General features: G+C 35.1%; 1 protein-coding gene across 1 annotated transcript; it reads right to left on the bottom strand.

The window, feature by feature from the left end:
- Nucleotides 1–15,538: 15,538 nt before the first annotated feature.
- LOC123838143 (interferon-induced transmembrane protein 3-like) lies at nucleotides 15,539–17,955 on the bottom strand. Its single transcript, XM_045867279.1, has 2 exons — nucleotides 17,686–17,955; nucleotides 15,539–15,583 (listed from the first exon to the last, which is right to left on the bottom strand). The coding sequence occupies exons 1-2, from the start codon at nucleotides 17,953–17,955 to the stop codon at nucleotides 15,539–15,541; spliced, it is 315 nt and encodes a 104-aa protein (XP_045723235.1).
- Nucleotides 17,956–25,021: the final 7,066 nt, after the last annotated feature.

Here is a 25,021-nt window from a genome sequence, read left to right as displayed (position 1 = left end):
AACCAGTGGGGCTTAAAGACTGGAGTTTAAAAGGTGGGCAGGCTTGGCAAGAATAGAACATGCAGGGCACTGAGCTGCTCCTGGAGAGAAGGCAAGGAAATAAACCAGAGGCAGAGAGCATGAAAACAGAGATCTGAGGAATGCCTGAGGTGCACAGTGGGGAGATTATTTGCTCTTCTTGGAGCACTTCTCTGAGAGGTAGCATTCATGGAGATGCTTCCCCTAGAACAAAGGAGCTGGTTGCTGCCATTTCCCTCCCCTGCTCCTCAGCATAAACACAGAGCCACGTGTGGGAAACAGGACAGGGCCTACACTGGCTGCCTGACCTGTTTACAGCAAGTCCCACATCCCTGTGCTCTGGCAGGACTGCCCCTCCAGGTCAAGCCTGCCTCAGTCCCAGTATGGCAGGGCTCTTCCCCAGAGGACCAACAGAAACCCCTACCACACCACATCTCCTGATCAGAGAGTTCTGTAAGGCTTTAGTTCTACCGGAAGTAGTATCAGGTCTCATTTCCAAGCAGACCAGAGCACACCTAGACAAAACTCACCACATTCTGGCCACCAACCAAACACTACCCACTGCAGGCAAGGAGAGCCTCTGCAGATGACTGGCCTGAAGGAAAGAGCAGCCAAAACACAACAGCAGAGCACACACAGCACAAACCAGAGATACTCCCTGAAGTGCCAGGCACTGGATGCTATATGACCTCTTCTCCATGAAGCCATTACTCTCAGGAGCAGGAAACATAATGGGCTTTTCTAACACACAGGAGAAGACAGAGACTTCGACAAAATGCCAAGATGGAGGGGTTCAATCCACATGAAGGAAGAAGAAAAGGTCACAGCCAGAGATCTAAGTGAAACAGATATAAGTAACATGCCTGATGGAGAATTTAAAGCAACAATCATCAGGATACTCATTGGGCTTGAGAAAAGAATGGAAGACTTCAGGGAGGCCCTTACTGCAGAGATAAAAATGTTACAAGGAATCAGTCAGAAATGAAAAATGTAATAACTGAAATTTGAAATAGGCTGTATGGAATGAGCAGTAGGATGCAAGAAGCAGAGGAAAGCATAAGTGATATAGAAAATAAAATAATGGAAAATAATGAAGTAGAACAAAGGAGAGAAAGAAAAAATATGGAACATGAGAATAGATTTAGGGACCTCTGTGACTCCATCAAATGTAATAATATTCATATTATAGGAGTCCCAGAAGAGAGAAAAGGGGGCAGATAATTTATTTGAAGAAATAATACCTGAATCTTAATACCTTACCTAATCTGGGAAAGGAAACAGACATCCAGATCCAGAAGGCACAGAGAACTCCCATAAAAATCAACAAAAGCAGGCCAACACCAAGACATATTATAATTAAGTTTTCAAAATATAGAGGGACACCTGGGTGTCTCATTCCATTAAGCATCTGCCTTCAGGTCAGGCCATGATCCTAGGGTCCTGCGATCGAGCCCCACATCAGACTCCTTGCTCAGTGGGGTGTCTGCTTCTCTTTCCCTCTGCCCCTTCCCCTGCTATCTCTCTCTCAAATAAATAAATAAAAATCTATAATAAATAAATAAAAGTTCAAAATACAGAGATAAAGAAAAAGTCTTAAAAGCAGCAAGACAAAAGAAGACAGTAACTTGAGGAAATAATAGCTGAAAACCTCCCTAATCTGGGTAGTGAAACAGATATCCAGATCCAGGAGGCACAGAGAACTAAAAAATTGCAATAAACACAAAACCATCAATAATGACTCTGAATGTGAATGGACTAAATGCTCTAATCAAAAGATGTAGCATTTCAGAATGGATTAAAAAACAAAAACAAAAACAAAAAAACAAGACCCATCTCTATGCTGCCTATAAGAGACTCATTTTAGACCTAAAGACACCTGCAGATTGAAAGTGAGGGGATGGAGAAATATTTATCATGCAAATGGATGTCAAAAGAAAGCTGGGGTAGTAATACATATATCAGAGAAACTAGACTTTAAATGAAAGTCTGTAACAAGAGATGAAGAAGGGCATTATATCATAAAAAAGAAGTCTATCTGACAAGAAGATCTCACAATTGTAAATATTTATGCCCCCAACATGGGAACACCCAAATGTAGAAAACAATTAATAAGAAACATAAAGGAACTAGTTGACAATCATACCATTATAGCAGAGGACTTTAAAACCCCTTACACCAATGGACAGATCACCTAAGCAGAAAATCAACAAGGTAACAATGGCTTTGAATGACACACTGGACCAGATGTACTTAACAGATATATTGAGAACATTCTATCCTAAAAGAGCAGAATACAGATTCTCTTCAAGTGTGCATGGGATATTTTCCAGAATAAATCACATAGTAGGTCACAAATCAGGCCTCAACAAGTACAAAAATATTGAGATCATACCATGCATATTTTCTGACCACAATGCTATGAAAATTGAAGTCAACCCTCCCCCCCTGCAAAAAAAACTGGGAAGACCACAAATACATTGAAGTTAAACAACATGCTACTAAACGATGAATGGGTCAACCAGGAAATCAAAGAATAAAAATCATACATGGAAATGAGAAAGGACTCAAATGAAAATGAAAACACAGTGGTCCAAAACCCTTGAGATGCAGCAAAAGCAGTTCTAAGAGGGAAGAATAGAGCAATACAGACCTACCTCAAGAAGCAAGAAAAATTTCAAATAAGCAACCTAACCTTACACCTAAAGTATCTAGAAAAAGTACAAAAAACAAAGCATAATGCCAGCAAAAGAAGGGAAATAATAAAGTTTAGGGCAGACATAAATGATATAGAAACTGAAAAAAACAATAGAATAGATCAATGAAACCAGGATCTGATTCTTTGAAAAAATCAATATAATTGATAAACCCCCAGCCAGACTTAACAAAAAGAAAAGAGAAAGGACCCAAATAATTAAAATCACACATTAGAGAGGAGAAATAACAACCAACATCAGAGAAATACAATTATAAGAGAGTATTATGGACAACCATATGTCAACAAATTGCACAACCCGGAATAAATGGATAAATTCCTAGAAACATATAAACTACCAAAACTGAAACAGGAAGAAATAAAAAACTTGAACAGACCAATAACCAGCAAAGAAATTGAATCAGTAATAAAAAATATCTCCCAACAAACAAAAGTCCAGGGCCAGATGGTTTCAAAAAAGTGAATTTTACAAAATTTTACATCTATCACATACATATGCATCTGATAGATGCAGAAAAAACATTTGACAAAGTATAATATCCATTCACAATAAAAACCCTCAAAAAACTGGGTTATAGGGAACATATCTCAGCATAACAAAGAGCATATATTGCTTTATCACAGCTAATATCATCTTCAATGGGGAAAATTTGAGAGCTTTTCCTCTATGGTCAGGAACAAGACAGGGATGTCCACTCTCACCCTTATTATTTAACATAGTGCTGGAAGTCCTAGCCACAGCGGACTACAAAAAGAAATAAAAGGCATTGAAATTGGCAGTGAAGAAGTCAAACTTTCACTGTTTACAGATGACATGATACACTATATAGAACACTCAAAAGACTCCATCAAAAAATTGCTAGGACTGGTAAATTAATTCAGTAATAATTCATTGAGTAATTCAAAATCAATGTACAGAAATCTGTTGCATTTCTATACGTTAATAATGAGGCAGCAGAAAGAGAAATCAAGGAGTCAATCCCATTTACGATTGCACCCAAACCATAAGATACCTAGGGATAAACCTAACCAAAAAGATTAAAGATCTATACTCTGAAAACTACTAAACACTGATGAAAGAAATTGAAGAAGACAGAAGGAAATGGAAAACATTCCATGCTAATTGGAAAAACAAGTATTTTTAATATGTCTATACTACCCAAAGCAATCTACACATTTAATGCAATCCCTATCAAAACACCACCATTATTTTTCACAGAACTAGAACAAACAATCTCAAAATTTGTATGGTAACACAAAAGACCCCAAATAGCCAAAGCAACTTTGAAAAAGAAAAGCAAAGCTGGAGGTATCACAATTTCAGACTTCAAGTTATATTACAAAGTTGTAGTGATCAAGACACTACAAAAACAGACACTTAAATCCATAGGACAGAATAGAAAATCCAGAAATGAACCCACAACTATATGGTCAATCAATCTTCGACAAAGCAGGGAAGAATATCCAATGGGGAAAAGACAGTCTCTTCAACAAATGGTGTTGGGAAAACTGGACAGCTACATGCCAAGGAATGAAACTGGACCACTTTTTTACACCATACACAAAAACAAATTTAAAATAGATTAAAGACCTTAAAGTGAGACCTGAAAAAATAAAAATCCTAAAGGAGAATATAGGTAGTAACCTCTTTGACATTGGCCATAGCCATTTGTTACTAGATCTGTCTCCTGAGGCAAGGGAAACAAATGCTAAAATAAACTATTGGGACTTCATCAAAATAGGAAACTTCTGCACAGTGAAGGAAATAATCAAGGAAACTATAAGGCAACCTTTGGAGTGGGAGAAAATATTTGTAAATGACAAATCTGATAATGGGTTAGTATCCAATATCTATAAAGAACTTAGAAAACTCAACATCCACAAAATGAATAATCCAATTAAAAATAGGACAGAAGACATGAATAGACATTTTTCCAATAAGACATACAGGTGGCAAACAATTGCATGAAAATATGCTCAGCATCGCTGACCACAGGGAAATACAAATAAAAACTACAATGTGATATCTCACACCAGAGTGGCGAGGATGTGGAGAAAGGGGAACCCTCTTACACTGTTGGTGGAAATACAAACCAGTGCAGCTGCTGTGAAAAACAGCATGGAGGGTCCTCAAAAAGTTAAAAATAGAACTAACTATCTTATGATCCAGTAGTTGCACTAACTGGGTATTTACCCAGAGAAAACAAAAGCACTAATTCAAATGGATACAAACAGCCCTATGTTAATTGCAGCATTATTTACAATAGCCAAATAATGAAAGCAGCCCAAGTGTCCATTGGTAGATGAATGGATAAAGAAGAGGTTGTGTTTGTGTGTGTGTGTGTGTGTGTGTGTATACACAAACACATTGGAATATTACTCAGCTATAAAAAGAATGAAATCTTGCCATTTGCAGCAACGCAGATGGAGCTAGCAAGTATGATGCTAAGGGAAATATGTCAGTCAAAGAAAGACAAATACCATATGATTTCACTCAAATGTGGAATTTAAGAAACAAAATAAATGAGCATAGGGTGAATAAAAATGAGAGGAAAACCAAGAAACAAACTCTTAACTTTAGAGATCAAACTTATGGTTACCAGAGGGGGAAGGGGGTGGGGGAATGGGTTAAATAAATGATGGGGATTAAGGAGGGCACTTGTGATGAGCACTGGGTGTTACATATAAGTGCTGGATCATTGAATCCTCTACTTGAAACTAATATCACAGTGTATGTTAACTAACTGGAATTTAAATAAAAACTAAAAAAAAAAAAAAGAAAACCAAACAAACAATAAACTCTAGCAATATTATGTTCCTTAGCTGAGTATTGGTTATATATATATATATATATATATATATAATCTGTGATGGAGTCCATTAAAGTATATAAAATTTATCATCTCATGTGAAGAAATACTTTGTAGATTGAGAGACACATAAATTGCTTTCATATTCATTTCCAATGGCACATAAATAAAATGATGTCTATTTTCTATCACTTCATGCTTTCTAAAAATTAATTGTATACATTAAAGTCTAATTTATTAAAATAGAAACATGGCTACAAGTCCATTCAAAATATAAGACTGTTCCATATTCCTAAAAAGTTTCATCTTGGCCCTTCACTGTTGATCTCATCAGGAAACTTGTCTCTTGCAATCACTGATCTGCTTCCTGGCACTGTATATTTGTCTTTCATAGAATTTTATATAAATGAATTAATATAGTATCTCACCTTTTTTGTTTCACTTCTTTGATGTAGCATAATGTTTTTGATATCCAGCCATGCTTTTTCATATATTAATGTTTTCTTTCTTTTGACTGATGAGCAATATTCTCTAATATGAATATATTAGTTTGTTTATCCATTTATGTTGATGGACCTTCAGACTGTTTCCATTTAGGTAGCTGGTATAACTACTGATCCTATAAACATCTGTGCATAAATCTTTGCATGGAATTATGCCTTAATTATCTTGGGAACAGTACTAAGAATAAGACTTCTGGTTCATATAATGTATATGTGTAACATGTTACACATATAGTATATATGTGTAGAGTATATGTTTAATGGCTTAATATACTGTGATGTTTTTTTCTAAATGGCTATATCATTCTGCATACCCATCAGCAATGTATGAAAGCCGCAGTTCTACATTGTCGTCAGCACTTGATATTATCAGTCATCTTAATTTTAGTCATTCTAATGTTGTAGAGTGGTATCTCATACTTTTAATTTACATTTCTCTAATGGCTAGTAATGTTTAACATATTATCTTGTAATTTTTTGATACCAGAATAGCTTCTTTTATAAAATGTCTGTACAAGTATTTGTACATATCTTATCCTTAATTATAAGATGTTCTGTATATATTCTGATTTCCCTTTTAATTTTTTATTTGACCATTAGTTAGGAGTGTGTTGTTTAATTTTCACGTATTTGTGAGTTCACCAAGTTTTTCTTTTTCTTTTGTTGGTTTCTAATTTTATTCCATTGTGGTCAGAGAACATACTTTGTATTATTTAAATCCTTTAGGGCGCCTGGGTGGCTCAGATGGTTAAGCATCTGCCTTCAGCTCAGGTCATGATCCCAGGGTCCTGGGATCGAGTTCCACATTGGGCTCCCTGCTCCTTGGGGAGCCTGCTTCTCCTTCTCTTTCTCTCTCTCTCTCTGTCTCTCATGAATAAATAAATAAAATCTTTTAAAAAATAAATGCTTTAAAATATATTGTTTGTCTTATTGCCTAGCACATATATGGTCTATCCTGGTGAATGTTTCATGTGTGTTTGAGAAAAATGCATATTCTGCTTTTGTTGAGTGAAGGTGTTCTATCGATAGGTCTAGTTGATTTATAGTCTTGTTCAAGTCTTTTATTTCCTTCTTTTAAAATATTTATTTATTTATTTGAGGTAGTGAGAGAGAGAGAGAGCATGAGAGGAGGGGCAGAAGGAGACAGAGAGAAGCAGACTGTACTGAGCACAGAGCCTGATGTGGGGCTTGATCTTATGACCCTTAGATCATAACCTGAGCTGAAATCAAGAGTTAGACACTTAACTAACTGAGATACCTAGGCACCCATTCTATTTCCTTCTTTGTTGATATCCTGCCTAGCTGTACTATCCATTATTGAAAGATAGGTGTTGAAGTCTCCTATTAATATTGTTGAGTTGTCTATTTCTCTTTACATTTCTGTCATTTTTGCTTCATGTATTTTGTTAGTTTCTTATTAGGTGCATTATTTTTTTTAATAGTCCTGATGAATTGACCCATTTATTATTATAAAATGTCCCCTTTTATCTCTAGTAATAACCTTTAAAGTTATTTTGTTTGATATTAAAATAGCCAGATTTCTTATGGTTGCCATTTCCATGATATATATTTTTCCATCTTTTTACTTTCAATTTTTTTCTGTGGCTGTTTATTAATGAGAGTAATAATACCTGAATTTCCTTAAGTCACAAGCTTGAATAAAGTTGACAGTTATGAATTATGTAAGTGTCAAGCAGGAAAATTATAACATAAAGCAAAAGTGGATTGATGTGAGCTATGCATTCCAACATTTTCAATTTGTTATGTAATAATTCAATGTTATGATACTGAGGAAGTGAACAGTTTTCAAGAAAGAACAATGTGTAAGTACGAAAATTTGGAAAAAAAACATAACATGCTTTCTCTCTGTAACTGTTTCATTGACCTGAATTCCATTAACAATTATGAATCAGAAATATAAAGATCATATAGAAATAAACTGTGTGTGATTGTACTACAAATTTGTGTTTGAGAAATATCTGTAATGCAAAATATATTCACCACAATTAAAAATTATATTAAATAGCACAACCCAATTCAAGTATTTTGTTCAGTAAAAATGAAAATAGTTTTAGTAATAAACAAATATATGTCTTTTGCAAAAGAAAAATAACAAGCAGAGGTTAACTTTTTTTTCTTTATTTTTTCTTTATTTTTTTTTAGAGAGAGAGCACACACACAAGTGGGGATGGGGGGCAGAGGAAGAGTGAGATGGAGAGAATCTTAAACAGTGACATGGGGCTCGATCTCATGACCCTGAGATGATGACCTGATCTGAAATCAAGAGTCAGATGCTTAACAGACTGAGCCACCCAGGAGCCCCCAGAAGTCATCTTTCTTTACATTCAATTTTTGTGTATTTGAAAGTCCAATTAACATACTATTTTTTATCAGGATCTGAACTAATTAGAATAAACACAGGTAACATGAATAGCACTGGCTCTTACTCTGTTCTCTACAGAGCATCCACATTTTTTCTAGACTCTCTGTAAAGAACAGGATGATTGGGTGAATACTCTCCAGAGACAAATTGCATAAAATAATGTACTAACATAGTTTTTTCACCCAACTCAGAGTATGCCCTAAAGTGGTGAAACTGAACGTTAATTTATTTAAATAGCCTTTTAAACAATGGGGCAATCTGGGTAAAGTGTAACCATGCATTTGTCAGAGAAAGCTGATTGATAGAAACATATGTCTACAGAGCTAAAGAAGCTGAGTGCCACTAATTTCATGATTCCAATCACTGTAGAATCTGAAAATATATTTGTGTAACTGTAGTCCTCATGGATATTTATATTTGTCCTAGATTAAAACTGAACAGTGGCTGATTCTTGCAGATGTGAATAACAATTAACAAATATATAATTATTCTTATTAGTAATAATGATTATTGTTTTGAGAATATTTGCCTGAATTTCTTTTTAACAACATAAATTTTGCTTGTTTTTCATTTTTAAAAATTTTATTTATTTATTAAATAAGCTTTATGCCCAACATAGGGCTTGACCTCACAACCCTGAAGTCAAGTGGCATATTTTACTTACTAAGCCAGCCAGGTGCCTCAAATTTTGCTTGTTTTTCAAAGGGCTTGTGTTACAACATAGACTTATGTTCATCCCACATTTTCAGGTAGTGTTTTCTATTACAGCAAAGGAATGTTACATAAGTAAAATGGTCTATATTCTTCATAAATATATACATGCATTATACATATGATGTATATAATACATGTATATTATATATACACATATTATATGCATATGTATGTTATATGTACATTATATTATATATACATATAATATATACTAACAAATATATAATGTAATATATGCATACATTATATATATGTTTATATATGTGTGTGTATGCTTATATATAGATGTGCTTGCATATATATGTATACATTGCATATGTGTATTATATATATATATATATCATCCTCCCTCCCTATATATGTATAATATGATATATATATATATCACCCTCCCTCTGTCATTTCATATACCCACATGACTTCAATTATTACCTCTACATACAAAATTTTTTATATGTCTAGTGACTATATTCCCTGAGGTCCAGATCTTTATTATCAGTGTTATGGCAAACATTTCTGTTTATACTCTACCAATACTTACCTAAATCTGAATTTATCATCTTATATGCCCAAACCAACTCTTCCAGGAGTTTTTCATCATAAAATTTGCCATTGCTGTCTGAGCTTAATCAGTTGTCAAATTTAGTTAGGTCTTTCCTATTTCTCTCATATTCCTTTCTTTTTCTTCCTCCCAATGTTACATGACTTCAAGTCTTTGTCATTTCAAGGTTTTTCTATTTCAAGGACTTCTAAACTACCTTCTTGGTTCTGATGTCTGATATTTCCCACCTTTATAATATGCAGTAACAACTACTTATGTAATTCCCTTAAACTATTATTATCTCTTTATATTCTGGTAAAATTCTGCCTTTAGTTAATGACTTAACATTGGAACCCTTCACAATCTGACTATGTCACCCATGCTATCATTATGTCTGAAGTACACTTTATATGAATTCAAGGCTGATATTTTCTAAAACAAAAAATATTGTGGTGGGCTGAATAATGGTCCCACAAGTATCTATTTCCTAATCCCTAGAATCTCTGAATAAGTTACCTTACATGTAAAATGGATTGAGAGAGAGAGAGACTTAAAAAAAAAATCTCATTCCATTATTGAGTCTGAGAAGTCCTAATATCTGCATTTGGCAAGCTGGAGACCCAAGAGAACCAATGGTACAGTTAGAGTCTGATTCCAAAGGCAGGAGAAGGCTGACATCCCAGCTCAAAGACAAAGGCAGAGAGCAAACTTTCCATTGCTCAACTTTTTGTTATATTCAGGCCTTCAAGGGATTGGTTGTGGCCCACCCACATAGGAAAGAACAATCTGCTTTCCTCAGTCTACTGATTCAAATGCTAATCTCATCCAGAAACACCCTCACAGGCATACCCATAATAATGTTTAGACAAATATCTGGTCACCCATGGCCTATCACTTTGACACATAAAATTAAGCCTCAAAAATCCACCCTTTGTCAACTTGGCATCCATATCCATTGCCTTAAACCATATTTAATCTCCAAATAAATATAATAATAAGATAATACTTCCCTCTACCTTTCACATAATTCACCATTCAGCGAAACCATTGTCCACAGCCAATGAGTCAGCATATAAACACACATCTGGCCATTTCTCCTTTTATGCAAAGTGAACAATCAGGTGCAGTGCTCAAAATTCTGCCTTTTTGGCAAATTTCCTTTTGCCACTGTCCTTCAGGGATGTCCCAGAGAAGGGATATAATGCCAAAACCGTCCACTTTAAGTGAGTACTTGTATATCATGCAGAACCATTTGTAAAACAGTCTCTATTTTTATATCCTCTAGCAGCTGATTATAGGGAACTCTCCATTAAGCCATAGATGTGGGCTAGGAGAGAAAAGACTGTAGCAGGGATGGAATCATGATCATTTGGGCCACTTCATGTTACTTATGTGTGCCTTCAGGGCCTGCTCAGGCCAATCATTTATATGATTTCCATTTGATAATGGAATGCTGCTGTGCTTGGTGGGTCAGATAACAGCCAGTTCATGATGGGAAGCTAAGTTTGAAAGGTAACTTGTTGAGCCATAGTTAAGCAGTCAGTGTCTATTAAGACCTAGTAGCAGGTCAAGAGGTTTTTTCCAAAAGGAAGAGTAGTTATCCACAGAGTATGGCAAGCTTTGCTCTGAAATCCTGAGGATCTGTGCCATAATTCACCTATAGGAGCCTGCTAAAGGTTCCTAACAGTATCCCTATCTGCCACTGACACTTCAAAGACCATTGGGTATATTGGATCATACGACCCAAGTGGCAGAGCAGCTTTCACAGAAGCATGGACCTGTTGCAACCCCTTATCTTCTGAGCTCCACCCAAATCTAGCAGTTTTTCTCAGATTATTGTTCAATGAGCCAGAGTAAGATACCTAAATGGGGAACCATGATGCCCTCAAAATCCAAAGAAGCCCACCAGGCATTGTACCCCCTTTTTGGTTGTAGGAGGGGCCATATACAACAATTTATCCTTTAGTGTCTTGGGTTTGGACAACTATAACAAAATATCATAGACTTAGTGTCTTATAAACAACATAGATTTATTTCCCACAGTTCTGGAGGCTGAGAAGTCCAAGATCAAGGTGCTAGCAAATTCAATGTCTATTGAGACCTGCTTTCTGGTTCACAGTCAGCCATTTTCTTTCTGTGTCCACACACAGTGGAAGGCACAAGGGAGTTATCTGAGGTCTCCCTTATAAAGACATTAATCTCATTTATGAGGATCCACCCTCCACGACCTAATCACCTCCCAATGACCTCACCTCCAAATACCGTCACACTGAAGATTAAGTTTCAACATTTGAATGGGGGAGGGTCAAAACATTGTCTATAGTATTCACCTTAAAAAGAATATCTCAACATGACCCATACTCCACCACCATAGATATTTACTGAGGTAGAATGATTGAAATCTTGTCACATTTATTTCCCACCCTCTGACAAGCAAATGTCTTACCATTAATTCAATAGTAGATGCTAATTCTTTATAACTATGTCCAATAAGCAAAATGTCATCAATGTAATGGGTGAGTGTGATATCCTGTTGGAGGAGAAGGAGATCAAGATCTCCATAAACTAAATTATGACATAAGGCTAGAGAGTTGCTATAGTCCTCCAAATAGGACGTAAAGGTATATGACTGGTCTTCTCAGCTGAAAGCAAACTGCTTCTGGTAGACTATCTATAAAAAGCTATTTGACAAATCAGTAGCTGAAAACCAGGTACCAGGGGATGTATTAATTTCCTCAAGCAATAAAACCACATCTGGTACTGCAGCTGCAACTGGAGTCACCACCTGGTAAAGTTTATAATAACCCACTGTTATTCTCCAAGTTCCATCTGACTTTTGCACATGCCAAATAAGATAACTGAATGGGGATGTGGTGGGAACTTCCACCCCTGCATCTTTCAGGTCTCCAAGTCTTTCAAGTTTTGGCACTTATCTCTGCAACTTTTTCAGGGAATGTGGTATTGTTTAGGGTTTACAGTTTTGCTAGGTAGAGTCAGTTCTAATGGCTTCCATTTGGCTTAATCCACCATAACAGCCCTTATTCCACAGATCAGGGAACCAATGTAGGGATTTGGCCAGCTGTTGAGTATATCTATTCCAATTATGTATCCTGTGGGACTAAAACCACAGCATGGGGTTGGGGACCCTTTGAGCCCACTGTGAGATCTGAGCTAAAATTTCACAAATCATCTGACCTTAATGAATCCCTACTCTGAATGGTTAACTATAGTGATGTTTTGGGTGTTCTCAAACTAGTGTCCTTTGACAGCCAAGGTCTGGTAGTCCCTAAAAGGTCGGTTATTTCTTTTCCCACTATACAGTTACTCTGGTACAAAACAATTGGTGCCTTTGGAGAAGGCAGGGAAAAAGAGTAATTATAAAATTTTGGCAGTATATTGGAGTTCTTCCTCAAGAGGGCCTGGCTTCTCCTTTATTCAAAGAGTTCTGGGTTTGTGAACTGGCTCAAGACTGGGAAGTGATTAAGGATCCATGACTCTTTTTATGATCCAACTTAGACTTTTTTCACTTCACCTAGAACTGTTCTACTTATACAGATGAAATAAGAATCTTAAGAGACTCAACTACAGGGAACAAACTGAGGGTTTCTGAAGATGAGATGGGTGGGAGGATAGGGTAATTGGGTGATGGGCATTACGGAGGACACTTGATGTAATGAGCACTGAGTGTTATATGCAACTGATGAATCACTAAATTCTACCCCTGAAACTAATAATACACCATATGTTAACTAAATTGAATTTAAATAAAAAATTAAAAATAAATACATAATTTAATTTAAAAAAATTAAAAAAAAAAGAATTTAAAGGCTTATCTATTTCACTTCCATAATCACCGTGGTCAATTATCCAATAACATAGGTCTACATGAATCAGACTATTCTGACTGCTGCTCTGATTCTACTGTTCATTACAACTACCACACTCACCTTACCTTTAGTGGCTGAGTGCTGCTGCTTGGGTCCTGCCACCTGACATACACTTACTTAGTATATTTAGATTTGCTAATTTAGTGACTGTGGTCCCATGAAAAAGTCTTGCTTACATAGACGAGCAATTACAGAACTCTTTAAGGATGCTGGGGCTCCCCTCAGAAATTTATTTCTCAAAGTTGTGGTGAAAGGTATATCTTCTGAACCTTCCCTGCGTTGGTGAATAGGTCTTAAATGACATACCCACTCTAACATCCCAATCTCCCTGAGCCTTAGAATCCTTTCCTCTACATTAAAACAAGGCAGGTATGGCTTTTCTAATTCACTCATTGTGGGCCGCTTTTTATCTATGTTTCAGCCAATCAAACAAACTGTTAAATCACTTCCTAACTCCCTGAGCTACAATATTAAATGTAGAATTTCTGCTTGGTGAGCCCATCTCAATTTTTTTTTTTTCTGAGCCAACATTAAGTTTGTTCCATCATTATTCCACACCTTTCAATTTTCCTATCCATTCTCATACATGTCCCTGAGATCTGTCTGTATAAATTAGAAAACTCAAATAGTTCTTTTTCACATCTTAAATGTTATCACCACAAAAGATACATATATATTATATATATTTATGTATATATAATATAAATAATTATACATACATAACCCACAATTTCATGGATCACAATTTGTACCTCAACTTTAGGGACCTGTTGGAACTTGAGTCTAGTTAAAGGTCTAGAAGTTGAGATAAGCGGTAGGGGTGGGTCCTGAGAAAAATGAGCAATCTATTGCAGGGTAACTGCCTCAGGGATGCTATTACAATTTCCTCAAACAATGCAAGGCTAATCCCCTCAGATTATGGTGGAGACACCATTCTCAATGTGGTTGAGGAGTCCTCTTCCACTAGCAAAGAAGAGTATTCAAAACTTAGGGGCTCAGTGTCTAGCTAATTAATAGTAATTTTGAAGAATTCATTATTCTTTTTTTTAAGATTTTACTTATCCATTTGACAGAGAGAGACACAGTGAGAGAGGGAACACAAGCAGGGGGAGTGGGAGAGGGAGGAGCAGGCTTCCTGCCGAGTAGAGAGCCCCATGCGGGGCTTGATCCCAGGACCCTGGGACCATGACCTGAGCTGAAGGCAGACGCTTAACGACTGAGCCACCCAGGCGCCCCAAGAATTCATTATTCTTATTCACATCAAAGAGGTGGGAAGAAAATCTGAATCTGGTTACAAGTTACTTTGAATAATAGTATTAATAATTTTGTAAGCAATATTTTTCTTCCCATGTGCCATTTATTTTGCCCTAAAGTAAAAGATACATGTTATTTTAATAGTTACAAATAATTTTTTAGGGGTGCCTTGGTGGCTCAGTCATTAAGCATCTGCCTTTGCCTCAGGTCATGATACCAGGGTCCTGAGATCGAGCCCCACACCGAGCTCCCTGCTCAGGGGGAAGCCTGCTTCTCCCTCTCCCACTCCCCCTGCTTGTGTTCCCTCTCTCGCTGTGTCTCTCTCTGTCAATAAATAAATAAAAAGTCTTTAAAAAACAAAAAAATAAATAATTTTTTAAAAAAAGAAATGCTATTTTCAGATACAAATTTGAGAAGGTGGTGAATGAATATTCGTTCATTAGTACATTTGCAAACCTGAGACTTTTTTTGGAATTGATATTGTTCACATAGGCCTTCTTTTTGAGAATGATTTTATAAATGTACACAAGCAAATGAAAAATATTCAGGTGCTCACATGAATAGAATTGCAAATTTAACTAATTTTATGAAAGCTGAAACTAAACATATGTGCTATAGTGTAGAAAATTGACTTTTTTTCCAGATTTGATATAATTGACATATAACATTGTATAAGTTTAAGGTATACAATGTGGTAATCTGATACACTTATACATTACAAAATGAGTATCACAATAAGATTAATTAACACATTCATCACCTGACATAATTATGTATATTTATGTATAATTATATATGTATAATTACTTATATTATACATATAAATATATATCATATATATATCTTTTGTGGTGATAACATTTAAGATCTACTCTTTTCACAACTTTTATGAATATAATACAGTATTGTTAACTATAGTCATTATGCTGTATATGAGATTCCCAGAATTTATTCATCTCATAACTGGAAGTTTGTATCCTTTGTCCAACCAACATCATTCCATTTACCCTACCTCCAACCCGCGGATATCACCATTCTACTTTGTTTCTGAGTTTGGCTTTTTTTTTTTTTTTTTTTGATTCCACATATAAGGGAAATCGTATAGTATTTATCTTTCTCTGTATGGTTTATCACACATAGCATAATATCCTCAAAGTCCATCCATATTATCACAAATAGCAGAATTTTCTTATGACTGAATAATATCCAATTATATATATATTTATATTTACATATATTTATATTTATCACTTTTTCTTTATTCATCCAATGGACACTTAGGTTCTTTCTAGGTCTGCCTATTGTGAATAATGCTGCAATGAGCATGGGGCTACAGATATCTCTTTGAGGTCCTGGTTTCATTTTCTACAGATATATACTCAGAATTGGAATTGCTTGATCATATGGTAGCTCTAATTTTTTTATTTAAAAAAAAAAACAAAAAAACAACCCCATACTGTTTTCCATAGTGGTTGTACCAGAAACTTGACTTTTTAATAAAAAAAAAAGTTCAGAAGTGTGGCAGTAGACATTTTTCTCATGCTAAAATGCCTTTGACATTGTCTTCTTATAGGTCTATTTCCAAAAGATAAAATTCAAGTTAAAATTAAGTTCAAGACTTCTGTCTGATATTTTATACTGCACAGATACTTATATTTAAAATATTTTTTAAAGATCAGTTTTATGGATTGGGACAACAACTTAACCACTCACATGTTCATATATTGCTTATAGTTACCTACTTTTGAGAAGAGGGCGATAATATAGAAATATCATTTATATATCAGTGAATGAATTAAGTGCTGTAGTGCTCTAGTGACTGACTGGAGTCAAACAGAAATCTAGGTTTCCCTCCAGTAATTTCAAAGACTCCATTATATTTTCCATGTTATAAATCCTTTTAGGATTTATTTTAAAAATCCAAATTTAGATTAGATTTAGAGAAATTAATTTTGGTCACTATGCAGATGCTTGTTTAATCAGAAGAAAACAAAGAAATAATAATTTAGTTTTGTCATAAAGCAGGAAGAACCTTTAAAAAAAGCAGAGGTCTTGTCCAAATATAAATTATGCTAGTGATTTAGCTTCTCCTGATCATCTGATTATACTGGACATCTCAGTCACAGTTCAGTATCATCCTATTGCTACTTTTATCTCTCTGACACTTCCCTGTAGTTAGGTTAACTATAAATAGATGAATGAACTTGGACTTAAAGATTTGTGTGATTGAAATGATAGCATTACAGATGATTGTGTATTTTTCAGCCACCTGAAAGAGAAGTTAGACAGATACTAATACAGTCAACATATTCTCTCCCTGTTCTTTCAATAATCAACATCTATAATTTCTCACATGTATCACATATTTCTCAGTAAAAATAACCAGCATTTGAGAGCTTACTATGTGTCAAATGTGGTTCTGGGTGCTTTTATGGATTACCTCCTTTAATCATCACAACAGCCCGATGAGTAAGTACTATTACTACCTACTTTTTAGAGATTATTAAATTGAGACCTAAAGAGTTAAATAACTTACCCAAAGTTATGCAGATAGTAAGCTGTGAAACAGTTATGTATATGAATGATCTTGTTTCAGAATCTTTACTCTTAATTGCTAACCTATATCATTCCCAAATGCTATTGTTCTTTTTCCTTTTCTTTTTCCACATAAAAGTGCTTTGTTGAATTCAATTGTAGACTGACATATACAGAAAATGCTGTGAAAGGAGTGATAGCTTCAGGCCATGGGGAGCTATTAGTAGCCTCCATAACCTTATATGATCTCTGAAATTGCTTGGAAAGTCATCAGTGAGCCAGTGGTGAAAATAATGATGAACATAATAATCAGAAAGAGGCCTAAACCAGGGCCCAGATGTTCAGACACTTGGTGGTGGAGGCATAGGCCTGGGCCCCAATCATGTCATCCACCATCTTCCAGTCCCTAGAATTCATGGAGTAGGCCAATGCCACAAAGCCCAGGCGGCCCAAGTTTGTGAAGATTGTGTTGAACAGGGACCAGATGACGTAGTTGGGCATAGACGTCTCACTGTGGATGTTGATCATGGTGGTTGTCAAAGGAGCCCAGCTCTGGTGTGCCCCAAGTACAGCCATCTCATGCTCCTCCTTGAGCATCTCATAGGTTGGGGGGATTTGGGTGTAGGCACCAGGGAAGAAGAGCTGGGAATTGGGGTTCATGGTGTGAGATGGAGCAACTGTTATTTTTTTTCTTTAAGTAGCTTTCTAAGCAGACCAAATTTCATTAATTGATGAATAGTCCAATGTTTTAATCCTTTAGGATTATGTTAAATCTTTACTTTATTCCCAACAATCATTCATTTTCATAGAAAAAGGACTAGCAAAACATGAGTAAAGTAAAAGTGGAAGTTTCCCCATAATCTCACCAATGCTACTGAGTTAAATTCTCTGGATTTCATTTTCTCCATCTAAATCTTGAAGTAATGCCTGATTACTTCTATCACTACTTTATTATTAATCAAATCAACTTAATATTAGTGAATATTGATTTGGAATAATATTTCAAGTATGTTTGGAATTTTAATAAATACTATCTTTTAATTCCTTCACACAACACACACACACACACACAAACTGACACACAATTGTCAATTATGTATTATTAAATAGTTTTCAGATGAGGAAATTGAGGCACAAAGGTTATAAATTACACCAAGTAACATAACAAGAAAAGGCAAAGTGGGGGTTAAACTGATGTCTTCTGACACCCCAAAATATATACTTTCTAACACATTTTACCCAATACAAATTGAAGCTAGCAATTGAGAAACACTATAGACCTGAAAAACATACTTATTATGTGGTGGATGATGATGAAAGAATAGTGTCCTATATAACTCCATTTTGGTTATAGAAGAAAAATTATTGAGGAATGCATTAATTAGAGTAGGCTAGAACTGCAGTAACAGATTAAAATACTAAATGGATCAATAAATATATAGTTTATTTCTTGCTCACCTAAGAGTCCAGGAATCATATAGGTTTGTTAGTTCTGCTTTTCTAAAACTTGATTTTCATGTTACCTGGCAGATTGTCATTCAGGTGGCCAGAAAGGGAAAAGAATATGGAGAAAGTACACTAGCTTAAGAGCTTTGGCCTGGAAGTGACACAGGTCACTTCCACTAACATGCCACTCACAACTTGTTGGCTGGGTACCCTGGACAATTGATATTGAAAAATAAGAAATTAGATTGAGATGGACAGATATTCATTTTTACCACAGGAGGTTATCGATATTGAGTTCAATAATAGCCTAAATTGATTGCATATAAGAGGGTATTTTTTATTGTTAAATAGGGACCAATGGGTCAGTATATATTTAAGTGAGTACCCTTGGCATTTGTACACACATATATATCCTTGGGTGTCCTTTTATTTTTTTTTTAAGTGAGAAGATATGCCTAAGGCAATTACCAATGAAAATAAACATAAAATTATATAAGTTCATTTTTTCCACCTGCTAAAGGCTCTTTAATAACCACTCATGTCTAATCATTCTTAAATGAAGAGTAAAGAGAATTGTAATGTTAGAAGAGTTTACTGTTCATCAGAAATGAGAAATTAATAGAATACTGTTCACACATTTATAATCAAAATGCAATGAGAACAGTTTTTGTTTTTATTGATGTCTTAAGCATCTAGGCCATTGGAAGACAAACTTTAGCAAGTAAGGACAAAAGGCACTTAGCAGCATTTGTTATCTTTGTAAACTGTCACTTTCTTTGTTAAAAAGACCTTCACAAAAGAAAGTAGCTTAGAAATCAGCTCTAAACCTACTTTATTCCAAAGATTGAGAAAATACAGAGATGGGACATAAATGTCAGATTTTGTTTGATAGGCTAAATAAAATAATGGTAATTTGTATGTTGCTATTTAAAAAAACACTTTTAAGGGGATGTACAGTGATCATTTTAACTATAAAATAATTTTGGCTATTGGATCATTTATATAGAACTAAATCACATCTAAAATGATATGGAATAAAGGACAAAATTTTACCCTATGCTGCACTATTTATGTTACCCAAATATTGTATTACTTTTACATCCTCTACAAGGTCAATAAATTGACAAACATATTGCCTCTCTAAGTGCTATATGAATAAAGGCTGTCTTTTTATCAGTGTATCACTTGTAATGGTTTGCTAAATCCACCATATACTTTTAGTTCCCACACTGGAAGCCTAAATGTGAAAAACACACACCAACAATGGGAGAGTTTAGCTTGCTCTTCCTTTGTCTATATATTTCTCAGTCACTTAAGTACTTCTAGATCACAGAAAGTTGAAATCACTAAATTATCATGCTGCTTGAATTTTCTTTGCAAAATATATGAAGGTCCCATGATTTGTTTGAATGTTTAGAGTGCATATAGAGAACAGATATGATGATTATTGAAGCTTTAACCTTGAAATGACTAAAAGATATTTTAACGGACTTTGACATAGGAAGAAGTTGATTTGGACAACAACCTTCTTTCAGATATTCAAACCATATGTTGATTATTATGGGATCACAAAAGTTTCACAATTTTTGTAATGCTAAAATATCTTCAGCTAATAATAATGAACTATAACTGAGCCACGTATGTAGTTCCAAAAGGTAAAAGGCTGTTATACAACTGGACAATGGTATTAGATTCCCTCACTTGAGCTGTCTGAATAGACGTGTAACATTCACCATTACTTGTAAGTCTTTTTAGCTACATAGAATCCACAGTGCATGAAAGTTAGATTTGAAAAGATAAAATTTTGATATTCTTTCATTGTAATGTAGATATACAATAAGCAGATCACTTCAAACAATTAATTTTTGAATGTCTTTATTGGCAGTTGAGTATTTGAGAAACAAAAATTAGTAATATCAAGATGAGAGAGAGGAATGCACCTCTCTGTTGTTTGCAATTGAACAATGCAACAATTTTCCACATGAAAATGACTATATGTAAGATTGAATTCATAGTTTAGGCTGAAAAAAAAAGAATTTTCCATTGAATGAATTGTAGTAAATAAAATCTTTTTGGGTTTTTATGTTGATGCTTTACTAGATATCAAAATGATTTGTATATATCACCTACTTTTTAAGCAATGTTTATTTTAGTTTCTATGGGTACATTTTTAAAATAAAATTTCCTACAAACTGAATGAACAAAGTAACACATGAAAAATTAAAATATAAAGAGAATATTGTTCTTTAGGGCCCACTACTTTCAACTTAATTCAAAGAAGAGGTATATACTGCTGTATTTGTATTAGAAAATAATTTAATAGTGAAATATTACTTTCAAAAGTATGTATCTAATTAACTTTCACAGTTCTCTGTGCTTTTACAGACTATTTACAAAATATTATATAATCATACCTACAGCCCTCTTGAAGTTGTTTGTGTGGCAATGAATTGCATAACATAAAAAGAAACATAAATAGAGCAATACTGATAAATATAAGCTACGAGGAGAAGCATCTAGGATTAACAAAGTTCAGAAGAAAATAAGATTGAGAAAGATGAATCTTTCAGTCACTCTGAGTTTTAGACCTCACCCAAAGGCAGGTGAATTAACTATGTTTACTATTAATAGATTTTTAAATTCATTTTATCTACTAATTTACATAGGTTTACATAAATTATAAGCATGTGTAGTAGGAAGAGCATGAGGATTGCAATAGGACAACATTAAGTTGAAATTGTGATATTAAAGATCTGAGTAATCTTGAGAACATTACTTAAATTCCCTGGGCCTAGTTTTCCTCTTCTACAGAGTGATATATTTTGTCTTCTAAGACAGTGTACTTTTGAAAGTGAGAATGGGATACTAAAACAAATTAAGATTATAATATTTTTGAAATACTTATTTGGTGACTAATGACATATATATATATTTAATGTTGAACTTAGAATATATTTTATTTATTTATAGTTTATAGTTTATTTATAAAATATAGTTTAATCAAAATATTTTTTCTTAATTTTAGATATTTTCTAAATTTTTTGAAATTCACAAACACTAAAATTTAATGCTTTTTATTTTTATTTATTATTTTTTAAATTATTATGTTATGTTAATCACCATACATTACATCATTAGTTTTTGATGTAGTATTCCATGATTCATTGTTTGCGTATAACACCCAGTGCTCCATGCAGTATGTGCCCTCTTTAATACCCATCACCAGACTAACCCATCCCCCCACCCGCCTCCCCTCTAGTACCCTCAGTTTGTTTCTCAGAGTCCATAGTCTCTCATGGTTCGTCTCCCCCTCCGATTTCTGCCCCCCTATTCTAACCTTCCTGCTTTCTTCTTCTTCTTTTTGATTTTTATTTTTAAGATATAATGTATTATTCATTTCAGAGCTACAGGTCTGTGATTCAACAATCTTACACAATTCACAGTGCTCACCATAGGACATACCCTCCCCAATGTCTATCACCCAGCCACCCCATCCCTCCCACCCCCCACCACTCCAGCAACATTCAGTTTGTTTCCTGAGATTAAGAATTCCTCACATCAGTGAGGTCATATGATACATGTCTTTCCCTGATTGACTTATTTTGCTCAGCATAATACCCTCCAGTTCCATCCATGTCGTTGCAAATGGCAAGATTACATTCCCTTTGATGGCTGCATAATATTCCATTGTATATATATACCACTTCTTCTTTACCCATTCATCTGTTGATGAACATCTTGGCTCTTTCCATAGTTTGGCTATTGTGGACATTGCTGCTATAAACATCGGGGTGCATGTACCCCTTCGGATCCCTACATTTGTATCTTTGGGGTAAATACCCAGTAGTGCCATTGCTGGATCATATGGTAGATCTATTTTCAACTTTTTGAGGAACCGCCATACTGTTTTCCAGAGTGACTGCACCAGCTTGCATTCCCACCAACACTGTAGGATGGTTCCCCTTTCTCTGTATCCCCACCAACATCTGTCATTTCCTGACTTGTTAATTTTAGCCATTCAGACTGGTGTGAGCTGGTATCTGATTGAGGTTTTGATTTGGATTTCCCTGATGCCGAGCGATGTTGAGCACTTTTTCATGTGTCTGTTGGCCATTTGGATGTCTTCTTTGGAAAAATGTCTGTTCATGTCTTCTGCCCATTTCTTCATTGGATCATGTGTTCTTTGGGTGTTGAGTTTAATAAGTACTTTATAGATTTTGGATACTAGCCCTTTATCTGATATGTCATTTGCAAATATCTTCTCCCATTCTGTCGGTTGTCTTTTGGTTTTGTTGACTGTTTCCTTTGCTGTGCAAAAGCTTTTTATCTTGATGAAGTCCCAATAGTTCATTTTTGGCCTTGCTTCCCTTGCCTTTGGTGATGTTTCTAGGAAGAAGTTGATGCGGCTGAGGTCAAAGAGGTTGCTGCCTGTGTTCTCCATTAGGATTTTGATGTACTTCTGTCTCACATTTAGGTCTTTCAAACATTTTGAGGCTATTTTTGTGTGTGGTGTAAAGAAATGGTCCAGTTTCATTCTTCTGCATGTGGCTGTCCAATTTTCCCAACACCATTTGTTGAAGAGACTGTCTTTTTTCCATTGGACATTCTTTCCTGCTTTGTCAAAGATTATTTGACCATAGAGTTGAGGATCCATATCTGGGTTCTCTATTCTGTTCCATTGATCTATGTGTCTGTTTTTGTGCCGGTACCATACTGTCTTGATGATGACAGGTTTGTAATAGAGCTTGAAGTCCGGAATTGTGATGCCACCAGCTTTGCTTTTCTTTTTCAACATTCCTCTGGCAATTCAGGGTCTTTTCTGGTTCCATACAAATTTTAGGATTATTTGTTCCATTTCTTTGAAAAAAGTGGATGGTATTCTGATAGGAATTGCCTTACATGTGTAGATTGCTTTAGGTAGCATTGACATCTTCACAATATTTGTTCTTCCAATCCATGAGCGTGGAACGTTTTTCCATTTCTTTGTGTCTTCTTCAATTTCTTTCATGAGTATTTTATAGTTTTCTGAGTACAGATTCTTTGCTTTTTTGGTTAGATTTATTCCTAGGTATCTTATGGTTTTGGGTGCAATTGTAAATGGGATCGACTCCTTAATTTCTCTTTCTCCTGTCTTGTTGTTGGTGTATAAGAATGCCACTGATTTCTGTGCCTTGATTTTACATCCTGCCACTTTACTGAATTCCTGTATGAGTTCTAGCAGTTTTGGGGTAGAGCCTTTTGGTTTTTCCACATAAAGTATCATACCATCTGCAAAAAGTGAGAGTTTGACTTCTTCTTTGCTGATTTGGATGCCTTTTATTTCTTTTTGTTGTCTGATTGCTGTGGCTAGGACTTCTAATACTATGTTGGAAAACAGTGGTGATAGTGGACATCCCTGCCATGTTCCTGAACTTAGGCGGAAAGCTCTCAGTTTTTCCCCTTTGAGAATGAAATTCACTGTGTGTTTTTCATGGATGGCTTTTATGATATGGAGGTATGTACCCTCTATGCCTATACTCTGAAGAGTTTTGATCAAGAAAGGATGCTGTATTTGTCCAATGCTTTTTCTGCATCGATTGAGAGGATCATATGCTTCTTGTTCTATCTTTTATTAATGTATTGTATCACATTGTTTGATTTGTGGATGTTGAACCAACCTTGCAGCCCAGGGATAAATCCCAGTTGGTCATGGTGAATAATCCTTTTAATGTACTGTTGGATCTTATTGGCTACTATTTTGGTGAGAATTTTTGCATCCATGTTCATCAAGGATATTAGTCTGTAATTCTCCTTTTTCGATTTCTATTTTTTGGAAAAATTTCAGAAGAATAGGTTTTAATTCTTTTTTAAATGTTTGGTAGAATTCCCCTGGGAAGCCATCTGGACCTGGGCTTTTGTTTGTTGGGAGATTTTTGATGACTGCTTCAATTTCCTTAGTGGTTATAGGTCTGTTCAGGTTTTCTATTTCTTCCTGCTTCAGTTTTGCTAGTTTATAAGTTTCTAGGAATGCATCCATTTCTTCCAGATTATATAATTTGCTGGCATGTAGTTGCTCATAATATGTTCTTATAATTGTTTGCATTTCTTTAGTGTTGGTTGTGATCTCTCCTCTTTCATTCATGATTTTGTTTATTTGGGTCCTTTCTCTTTTCTATTTGATAAGTGTGGCCAGGGGGTTATCAATCTTATTAATTCTTTCAAAGAACCAGCTCCTAGT

The sequence above is a fragment of the Mirounga angustirostris genome, unplaced genomic scaffold, assembly GCF_029215605.1.
Source record: "Mirounga angustirostris isolate CCGP_5_RB_7025 unplaced genomic scaffold, mMirAng1.0.hap1 SCAF_11, whole genome shotgun sequence".
Taxonomy (NCBI): domain Eukaryota; kingdom Metazoa; phylum Chordata; class Mammalia; order Carnivora; family Phocidae; genus Mirounga; species Mirounga angustirostris.
This window is presented reverse-complemented; position numbering and strand designations above follow the sequence as displayed.

Excerpts from the sequence above, each read along its gene's own strand:
- LOC123838143 (XM_045867279.1), bottom strand. The coding sequence starts at position 17,955 with ATGCTCAAGGAGGAGCATGAGATGGCTGTACTTGGGGCACACCAGAGC. Across the intron at positions 15,584-17,685 it reads GTCTGAACATCTGGGCCCTG|GTGATGAATGTGTTAATTAA; the intron begins GTTTAGGCCTCT and ends TAATTATGTCAG.